The sequence below is a fragment of the Pollicipes pollicipes genome, unplaced genomic scaffold, assembly GCF_011947565.3.
Source record: "Pollicipes pollicipes isolate AB1234 unplaced genomic scaffold, Ppol_2.1 Scaffold_5332;HRSCAF=6302_pilon_pilon_pilon, whole genome shotgun sequence".
Classification (NCBI taxonomy): Eukaryota; Metazoa; Arthropoda; class Thecostraca; order Pollicipedomorpha; family Pollicipedidae; genus Pollicipes; species Pollicipes pollicipes.
The window spans coordinates 71,723-82,102 of NW_023596662.1; the positions used below are offsets into that span (position 1 = coordinate 71,723).

Here is a 10,380-nt window from a genome sequence, read left to right on the forward strand (position 1 = left end):
GAAGCTAACATCTTTGCAACATTAGCTATATCATCATGTAATTTCAGTTGCAGTCATGGGACATTCTGTGGTGCATTGTATATTGCCCACCCACGTAGCTCAATCATTTGAGGCACCTGCCTTCTAGCATAGTGGTGGCGGGGGTGATGGGTTCGAGTCATGTTACTGTTCGCTGTCTGGTATTGGCAGGAGGCATATTCTTGGAATGTGTTACACATGCAAGTGGGTGCAATTTTCCAATCACTCAGCATTTGAGGCAGTCTTTTCAAGACTTATAATGTACTGTGGACACAATATGCTGTTCCACTCAGTAATTTTTTCTCCTGTTTTGTTTAAATTGTGTACTTCCTAACTTAAGTTATGGGCACAAAATGACCTCTGATGTTGGCATGTCCTTGAGCTCTTATCATCATCATGATGGGTTGGATGGCCAGCAGCTGGTGGCAGCCCACTCTGGGCCAAATGGCATCAGAGGGTGCTGCAGGCTACTGAGCATTACAGGATGGTTGATGCCTGCTTCAAACTTAAAAAACTTTGGCTGTGAAAGGTGCCCCAGTTAATTTTGTTTTCAGTGGTGATTGGTGTTTTGGAATGGCAATTTATGTTGAAACTGTTGAATTTGGAATAGTTTCCTGCAATACTGGTGGTGTGAACAATGTAAAGGCTGGCCTGTTTGAGTAATATTGGAAATGCAAGTTGCAACAGCTGTTAAAATGAATATTCCATGCTGACCTGTATTTCCTAGCTCTGACACACTGCTGTCCTTACTGGGCTTGACAGCTTACCTGCATCAGTATACCATTGATATGTGTTGTTACAGGATCAGTATGGCCGACTTCGACCCTCAAGATAGTGATGAGTCGGGTGATGAGGACAGCTGGAAGGATTCAACCCATTCTGGCCGTGATGGTGCCATTTTTCTGGTGGAAGTATCCCCAGAAATGTTTCAGAAGCGGGAGGATGAGGAAGATAGCTTTTTACAGCTGGCATTAAGGGTATGGTGTTCCCCCAATAGAAGCATCAATCAGGTGCAATTCAATTTTGATGCTGTGTCAGATTAGTGTGAATGATTGTCATGCATTATGATATGACTGACGATAATCTCTCGAGGGAGGGTGTCCATGTTCCGGCTCCCTCCCCTGTCCCCCTTGCGGGTAAGGTTGGCATGTTAGCTCTGCATGTATAACATTTGTAAAGGAATATTATTCCATTGCATAACTTTCTTGATATGCTACTGTTGGGCTTCTCCATAATATGCTCCAGTCAAAAGCATCTTCCAGTCATGCCACAAAGCTTCTGTAGTACCAGTCGAACCAGCTGTTTCTCCACAGTGCTCCCTCTCCATGATCGTCAACAAGGTCATCAGCTCCAGCTCCGACTACGTTGGGGTGGTGCTGTTTGGCACAGAGAAGAGCCGCAGTTCCAGCACCGACAACGTGTACGTGCTGCAGGAGATGACACTGCCCGGGGCGTCGGCCGTACTGGACCTCGAGCACGTGATCAAGGGTAAGGCGCTGGTGGCTGACGCTGGCTACAGGTGGGAGGAAGGGCCCTTGCCCCAGGATTTCCCATGCTTCCACATGGTTTCGGCGGTGACTATGGCACTAGGTGGTTTTACTGTCATAGATAGGTTTGGAGTGGTTAGTGTGTACAACTGCCGGAAATTTTGACCACTATTCATCATTCCAAAGCTTGGGAGCTAGGGTGAGAAATGACAGATATGGTCAACAAAGTGAGGATGTTTTTGCATTCCTGCATTCAAATCTTGCATGCGATAGAATTGATCATGTGTGATAAAATGGTTGAATAATGGTTTGGTTGTACATGGGAGTTTTCAAAAGTTTGTGCATTACTAACATGGTCTTCGGGTATTTTGCTCTAACCTCCCAGTCAGGTAAGTTGACAATTCTTCTGATAAACCCGTGAAAATGTATTGCTTTGCGTGGGTGTTGTGGGAACCATTTGGTGCCAATTGATTGCCGTGGTTTGTTTGATTAACATTGACATGGACTGAATCGCTCCTCTTTTCACCTGGAAGAAACTAGCAGACTCATATTGACACTGTTAGCCATACAATTTCTAATGACACTGACTATGTGTGCAAAATGGAAACGTACTCGGCTGGTACCAGGCTGGTGCGAGGCTGGTGCTACGTAAGGTCGTAGTTTGATTTAAAGAAGTGCCGGATGCAACACATGGAAAGCTCTGGGCAGTATCATATTGCGGTAAGCTACTCACGTACATTTGTTACCATGATGAGGTGAATTAAGTTGTATTGCTTGTGTGTTCTTAGCATTGCTGCTATGCTAGCAGACCTTATTTGATCAGAAGCTTGTTCACTAACAGATGCGTTCTTCCTTGCAGGAGATATGGACGAGTTCCGCAGAGAGATAGGCATCAGCAGCAAATTCGCCCTCGAAGACGCCTTATTTCAATGCTTGTCAATGTTTACCAACACGGACAAGTGAGTACAATCACAGGCATTCGTGGGAAGGACTATTTAAATCAGTGATGGGCGGTTTGCTTCGCGCTATGGTGCAGTGCTTCCTCTTGCATTCCAAATGTATTTCATAACTGAGGTCTAGTTAGTACATCAGGGGATCGGTGTGCACCATGTTGTTCGCGCTGTTGACACCAGTTAACATTCCACCTGGCATGCTCTCCTTGAGTACACAATACTGGATTTGGCGTTGTCACTGAGGCGCCGTGTACACCCACTCGCCGAAGCACGTACGTCTGGGCCCCATGATAACTCCCAGTCGCACCACAGCGCGCGGCCCACCCCCTGTGTTTGTGCGCTGCGCCCATCCCCGTCGCGCCAGTCGATCACGCATGGCGCCGCGCGCCCTCCAACGCCCTCTCACGGCCGCCGATCGCAGGACCCATAAGCTGCACTCGAAGCGCTTGCTGTTGTTCACGAGCCGCGACCGTCCCGTCGACGCCGACTCGGTGGACCTGCGGCGTCACGTCCACCAGAGGGTCAAGGATGCCCGCGACAACGATATCGCCGTCGATCTCTTCCCGCTCGGCAAGGCCTTCGACGTGGCCGCGTTCTACTCGGTGGGTGGTCGGGCGGCGCGGCGGCGGCGTGGTTTCACGCCCCGTGGCTGTGTGTTTCGGCAGTGCCTCCGACGCCTGGAAGCGGCGGGTTTGACCCTCCTCGGTGGGAGCGTTGGCACGCGGCGGGCGGCACGTCCGGGTCCTGGCGGTCCATGTGGGTGCTGCTGCTGCCCCCAGAACAGTCCCCCTGGCGCGTCTGTGTGCTGTGGACGGGTGGGCCAGCGGAGAACAGTCCCCCGGGCGCGTCTGTGTGCTGTGGACGGGTGGGCCAGCGGAGAACAGTCCGCACGCTGGACATGCTCGCCGCTGGACAATCGACAGCTGTCGATATTCCAGGGACAAACACGGTCGTCCAGGCAAATGCTTTGTGCGTCAACGCGCACGACGCCTTAGAGGTACGGCCGTAGCATCGGCTCCCACTGTTCGGTCCCGAGCATCGTGGTTTTGTTCCGGTCATGTGGCGTGCACTGGCATCCATTGCTTGATCTCGACTGTATAATGTTCGCACCCAGGTGTGTTTTATAACTGACTGAGAGACGAGCTTAAAAGCGGGTCCCGGTGGCGGCGTTTCTAGGTCCGTAACTAGGTCTAGGTCCGGGAGGTGAACTGAGCAACTATGACTTGTCAACAGGAGGTGTTGTTCGATAACGCATCGGACGAGCGGCCGCCGACCGCCGACGTCTCGGACAAGCTGGAGGAGCTGCTGGCGCGCGTGCGACAGAAGTCCTACAAGAAGAGGGTGCTCGGCAAGATCCCGTTCGTGCTCGGGGAGGGGCTGAAGCTGGCCGTCGGCGTGTACAACCTCATCCGGTGAGAGCGCGGCGTGGGTCCGTGACGAGCCGCGGGGTGTCTGGCGTTCGGACGTGACCGTCGGGACCCAGGCATGCCTGGGAGAGCGCGGCGTGGGTCCGTGACGAGCCGCGGGGTGTCTGGCGTTCGGACGTGGCCGTCGGGACCCAGGCATGCCTGGGAGAGCGCAGCGTGGGTCCGTGACGAGCCGCGGGGTGTCTGGCGTTCGTACGTGGCCGTCGGGACCCAGGCATGCCTGGGATGTTGACGTTCACCTGTTGCGATGCAGTGCCAACATGATGGTCGTGTACGGCAGGTATTTTCCCCGCCAGATTCGTACAAAAGCATTACGTCTGTTTCGTGTTTATTAGCGTCATTGCCACAATTACTGTCAGCTGGCAGCCGGCGTCGGTTCTCGGAAAGCGCACTGCATAGCTCATCTGTTCATCTCAACTGACCTGGTCGCGGACGTCACTCTCCATCCGCCGGCCGGCCGGCGCGACAGCTCCCATCCACTCCCTATTCCCACTGTCACCCGTGCGACCTGTAGTGCGCCTCGCTGCCAGCAGCCGGTCCCGCCGCTGCCGCCGCCACCGCCGCCTCCCCATGCCGATCTCCCGCCGGCGGCGCCGCGACCCACGACCTCGTCACCCTCTGTGCCGCCGCGACGCCGCGCTTCGCCGCCTCCCGTGACCCGCCACGCTGCCGCTCGGCCGCAGGCCGGCCACCAGGCCGTCGTCCGTGCTGCTGGAGAAGAACACCAACCAGCGGGTGAGCTCGATCACGACGTACGTGGCCGGCGAGCGCACGCTGCACCGCTCGGAGATCAACCACTGCCAGAAGGTCGGCGACCGCCAGATCGCCTTCAGCAGTGTGCGTATACCCGGCCCGGCCGGGCAGCGGGACGACATGTACGGGTGCGGTACGGGTACGGGTACGGGTACGGGTACGGGTACGGGTACGGGTACGGGTGCGGATACAGGTACGGGCACGGGTGCGGATACAGGTGCGGTGATCCGGAAGATGGAGTGATCGGGGCTTTTGGCCGCTGGCACCTCGGCCGGTATGGGTGCTGCCGTGAGGGGGGCATGCTGAATTGATAGTTGCACGTAAGGGCTGAAGAGGGTGGCGGCCGGCCCGTGACCGCGCGCCCTCTGTGTACGTGCGTGCAGGACGAGGTGCGCGAGCTGCGCGCCATCTGCGAGCCGGGCCTGGTACTGCTGGGCTTCCAGCCGGCCAGCCACCTGGACCCGCTGCAGCACGTGCAGCCGGCCAGCTTCATCTACCCGGAGGAGAACTGGATCAAAGGCAGGTGCTGAGACGCGACTCAGGGCGTCCGGCGCGCCTGCTCGGAGAGGCGGGTGTCCCGGCTGAACGCGTGCTTCTATTTGGCTTGGGGCACTCGTTTCGCTAGTTCGCTATTTAGATCACTAGTTTGCCTTCAGGTCTATGGGATTTCCCCGGCTCTCAGCCTTTGTGTATTTGTCACATGCCTGAAGTCCTTAATAACGTCAGTACGGGCATGGGTCATTTCTTGACCATGACCGCCATGTAGCGCACTTCTGAGATCAATCCCTGATGTCACGAGCAGATAAGTATTCACATGCTGTCAGTGAAGTAATTGATCGCCGCAACATCACGTGGCATATGAAGCGCGTCCGTCAGCACCGATGCTGCACGGTCCGACTCTGCCCCTTCAGCTCTGCGGAAAGCCTTCAGCACTCCCCCGCCGGGTCACCATGCCCCGGCCGTCTGCCTCAGCAGTCAGCCTGGTCTAGTCCCGGGCCGTCTGCTCCCCCAGTAAGTGACCTAACCGCTGGTCCCTCGCCAGTCAACGTGTCTCCCGCGAGCAGGTGTCGCCAGTCCTCCGCCGCGTCCGAGCCCCCGTCTCTCCCTCGCCAAGCCGACGCCGCGTGATCAGCTCCGCTGTAACCGGCAGGCAGCCGCCAGCTGTTCGCCGCTCTGCTGCGGCGCTGCTCGGAGCGCGCCCTGGTGGCCATGTGCCGTCTGGTGGCGCGCCGTAACGACACGCCGCACCTGGTGGCGCTGCAGCCGCAGCCAGAGGTGGTCAGCGACGGCGTGCAGACGGCGCCGCCCGGCTTCCACGTCATCTACCTGCCGTTCGCCGGTCAGTGGCGCCGCCGGCCGCCGCCGGGGCCGCGGCCCGAGCGTCCGGACGTGACCCGGGTGGGGGGTAGTGCAGGATCGCGCGGAGCGTGTCGGGTGTTAGTCGGGCGGCTCGCGGACCGGCAGCTGGCGCCGGCGGGTGAGGGACTGGGCGATAGGCAGACGGCGGTGGCTGCTGCGGGCGGGGACGAACGCTGCTAAGGATGAAGGGTATGGGATAGCCTGAGCTATGCTGAGGTTGCGGAGCAGATTATGTCGCCTCGCGTTGTAGAATAATACACATTGCGCGGTGGGTGCCGTGCCGGCGGTGGGTGCCGTGCCGGCGGAGGCAACAACTGTTTCAGTTTGGTTGTCAAGTGATCACTGTCTGCAGTGTTCTTTCCACTGTCCATGGGAGAGAAGTCAGATATGATGACAAATTGATATCTGACTGATGATCACAGACTAGGATCTCACTGATCCCATGGTATAGCATGTTGAGTTCGAGAAGGAGCGTGCGGCTGCAAAGGTATTGATGACGTCACAGATCCGATTTGTCAATTTTAGTAACTTACAGCTGCCTCAAATTTATCATATAAATAGTTTTGTGGGGTTCACAATGGTGGTGGTGGAGGGGAGAGGGTGCACAAGATGTGCACCCCAGAACAGCGAGCCTCGAGACAGTGAGCGCGAAGAGCACCGGGTCAGAACGAAATGGCCCGGTGGATGACTTACGTAGCCCCGACTCAAAAAGAGCTCCATTTCTCCCCGGCAGAAGAACGTTAACGCTAGCAACAGCCTGCTTTTTGTCGTCGGCAGGCGAGATACAAAGTTATAATAGCCGAAGCTAAAACCGTCTGGCCTAATCAAATTAGGTTCATGAGGCACAGTTAAACAATTTTTTAGCTGCGTCAGCGACACCTTCTGTATCGTCACATAATCTGCCCACCGTACAGACTGTGCTCACAATGACTGAGTTGTTCCGTTCCATTGCGTGCGGTGTGCGGCGCGCAGCTGCTGACGTCACCGGCCTGTTGCAGACGACGTCCGCCAGCTGTCGCTGCCGGCGCCGCGGCGCGCCACGGACGAGCAGATCGAAGCCGCCCGCGCCATCGTCACCAAACTGCGCTTCAAGTACGCGCCCGAGAAGATCGAGAACCCCCAGCTGCAGAAGCACTGGATCAACATCGAGGCTTTGGCGCTGAACCGGCCTGATGTGGAGGAGTTCACTGATTACACCGGTGAGGGGCGGGCGAAGAGGGCACCGATTACACCGGTGAGGGGCGGGCGGGGAGGGCGGCGCCCGCTCGCCGGCCTGCGGAGACGGACAGGCTCGCGGTGCGTGACTCGGGACAGGCCTGGTGCGGTGAGGTCGGTCGGCGCAGTCACCGGCGGTAGAGGCCTCTCGTGCCGTTTGCGGTTGTGTACTCGCTCCCCGCGCGCTCTGCGCCGCCAGTGGTGTCGCGCAGAAGGTACCCGGATATCTCTGTGCACTTATATCAAGTCTCCGTATGAATGTGTAGGACGGATTCTGCTGATTTTTGCGGTGGTCAATGCAGGGCCGACAGCCGTCTTTAAGAATCTGTTCTTGCCATTGATACCGAAACCTTTCATCGCGCAGAACATAACCGGTTCGAAACCCAGTCAAGGAAGTCATGAAACACGCACCAGCCCCAAACCATTCCTGGCCACTGCGTCGTGTGGACAGTGACCCGACTCTAAGACCCAAACCTAGCATCATCTGACTTGGCCATCTGTCGCCGCGCGCGACACCGTGGCGCACCGCGTCCTCGGCTTCATTGCCTCAGTGAACTGAAGAGTAGGTGCCGGCCATCCAGTCCGGTGACGACCAAAACCGCGCCCTGTTTCAGCACCGGACGTGGAGCGGATCAGGAAGAAGGCGGGGCCGCTGATTGAGAAGTTCCAGGAGCTCGTGTATCCAGAGGGGTACGACCCGCTGGCCAAGAGCAAGCCGCGGGCGCCCGCCGCCAAGCGGCCCAAGCTGGACCCCGACGCCGTGGACGTGCGCGCCCTGGCACTCGAAAAGAAGGTGAGGCCGTCGACCGCGGTCGCCGGCCCGACCCCCGCCCCACTTCCCTTCCCGGTATTCTTCTCTCCTACCGGCGGTGAAGCTTTCTCGTCAGCTTTTTGTTCGTGACAGAACTGCTGGGCCCTCGCTTTATGGTATGTTCTGTTATGAATGTTGTGCTGCAGTTCTTATGGGATTTCATTATACAAGAGGTTGCCGTAAGCACTAGCATAGCAGACTCGCACCAGTCTCGGCAGTGAGTCTCGCAGCCAGGTCCTGTTGGTCACGTGTCACACGGTTCTACCGCTAAACATCGGCGTCTGCTTCATCGCAGGTCCTGTCATCCCCATTCGCAGCACCTTTGCTCGTCCGTAATGTACCGCGGATCACACCGCAACGCCTGTGGCCGTCCCCACCGCTGAGGGAGGCGTCCGGACCAGCCCTCGCCTAAGCCGCGCCTTCCGTCGCAGGTCCACACGACGACGATGCCCGTGCTGAAGGCGTTCCTCCAGGACGCTGGCGTGTCCGTCAGCGGTCTGAAGAAGGCCGACCTTGTCCAGGCCGTGTACGAACAGCTGGAGCAGAAGCAGTAGCGGCCGGCGCCCCGTCAGCCGGCGGTGGGCCGGGACGGCGGGGCCACGGCGCCAGTACCCGCCGACATGGCGGCGGTTGAGCGCTCTCGACGTGCTGCGGCTCTTCTGCCGTGTCTTTTGCTGCTTGCTTTGTGATGATTATCGTTGAGTTTCTACTGATTTTTGTACGGACTAGACCAGAGTGGTCTGTACAGTTAAGTGTGTGATGTTTTTGTTGGATTGGCAGTGTTTGTGGCTACATTGGCGGTGTTCTACACGATGTCAAGACTTTCCATTGACTGTCTGGTGTGTGCGTGCGTGTGTGACTTGTGGATACCTTCAGCCACCCAGCGACCACGGGCGCTCGTGGACGGTTTTCCTGTTGTTACCGAGCATTATCGGACTTACAAGTGAAGTGCCTCAACTGCAACGATCTCTGACCCGCATAGTACAGAAAACGCACAATACATGCTTCGATAAACACTCGTTTGCTGTTTGCACAGTCTGTTAAAATGTGCGATGTTCTTGGCCGTGTTATGGATTTGTTAGTGGGTTGTTGGCGTGAACAGTGTTGTTTCAGAAGAAGCCAGAATTGGTTCGCCAGAGTCGTGCAAACTTCTGCGCAGTCGCACAGGCGACAGTAGCCGATGGGAAATCGCCGAATGCGTCGTTGCTTGAAGAGTCAACAGATGGCGTTGGGTGTCAGCAAACATTTGCGAAGCGGGAACAGCGCGCGGTTTCGGTTACGAAGTGTAAATAATAAAATGTCTCAGCGGATTATCATGTTGCATGGATTATGCGAGTGAAGCGTTTATTTTACCCGTCATTTTTCGCACGCTATTATTGAGGGCGTTATTGTCAGCGCCATAGAACAAATAGATGTCGGAACAAGCGCGCGCATTGTCACGGTCACCGAGCGCTTAGGCAGGGCCCTGCTACGTTAAGGCCCAGCAACCTGGGCCCACTGATGTGATTGGGATTTGCGTCCAGTTTCTATCGCTATTCGAACTGTGGGTCACAGAGCGTGCATGAGGTAGATGTACAAATATATCATGTCTCAGTATTTGGCCTGGCTTTCGCCAATTATTACGTCCACGCCGAAATGCGCTCCGTTACGCGCCCCGCCGTATGCATATCCGGCTGCCAGAGCAGCCAACCCGAAATATCACCCTGCCGCGCTCTGAGACTGTTCCTCGGCGACAGGTTTGGAGGCAGATGTAGCCGATTTAAGTCATTCAGGATCGACATTGGCCAGCGCACCAGATATTTGTCAGACGAGAACACAGAGTGTCGCCAAAGGTCCACGGCGCGGCAAGCGACTTAATCAGCGGAGGTCGCCACGCCCTCTCCCGGCAATGATCTTGTTTGTGGTGATTGCTTGCTGGCGAAGGTAGGTCGATCAGGCTCGTCTCCTTTGAACGGAATGGGAGCGAGTCTGACCTCTCGCAGCAACGACTTTGTTCACGCTATCAAAGCTGCAGGGCTCGAGAGGATTTTGAGACCTGACTTCAGATGCCGTGCTTCGTCGGGGCTAAAGCACGTCGGTGTGCATTGAGTAACAGAGGGCTGGTGCTGGTTAAATTTTCTCGCTATCTTTCTCGCTATTTTCTCACTATAGAATGTTGTCAGACCTTTACACAAGTGCCTGCATATCTAACCCGTGCGTTTCAGTCCAGGTAATCATGACTAAACTGGCCCCGTATTATTGTTCGCGACTTTGCATCTTATGTTGTGCTGCGTGTGTCCCATACCTCGATAGCTTTTCGTTCTCGGTCGAGCGTTATCCTCGCGTTTTGCCATTTGCTAACGCCTGTTACGCGCCCG

The 10,380-nt window shown here is 56.4% G+C and overlaps 2 protein-coding genes across 2 annotated transcripts; both read left to right on the forward strand.

Annotated features, from left to right (window-relative positions):
• Positions 1–1,343: 1,343 nt before the first annotated feature.
• Positions 1,344–5,168, forward strand: LOC119102025 (X-ray repair cross-complementing protein 6). Its single transcript, XM_037225400.1, has 7 exons — positions 1,344–1,537; positions 2,880–3,060; positions 3,692–3,870; positions 3,942–4,041; positions 4,603–4,722; positions 5,022–5,063; positions 5,109–5,168. Exons 1-7 carry the CDS (start codon positions 1,344–1,346, stop codon positions 5,166–5,168), a joined length of 876 nt encoding a protein of 291 aa, XP_037081295.1.
• A 679-nt stretch (positions 5,169–5,847) lies between these two features.
• Positions 5,848–9,465, forward strand: LOC119102026 (X-ray repair cross-complementing protein 5-like). Its single transcript, XM_037225401.1, has 4 exons — positions 5,848–5,977; positions 6,996–7,196; positions 7,827–8,005; positions 8,455–9,465. The coding sequence occupies exons 1-4, from the start codon at positions 5,848–5,850 to the stop codon at positions 8,575–8,577; spliced, it is 633 nt and encodes a 210-aa protein (XP_037081296.1). The 3' UTR covers positions 8,578–9,465.
• The last annotated feature ends 915 nt before the right edge of the window (positions 9,466–10,380 follow it).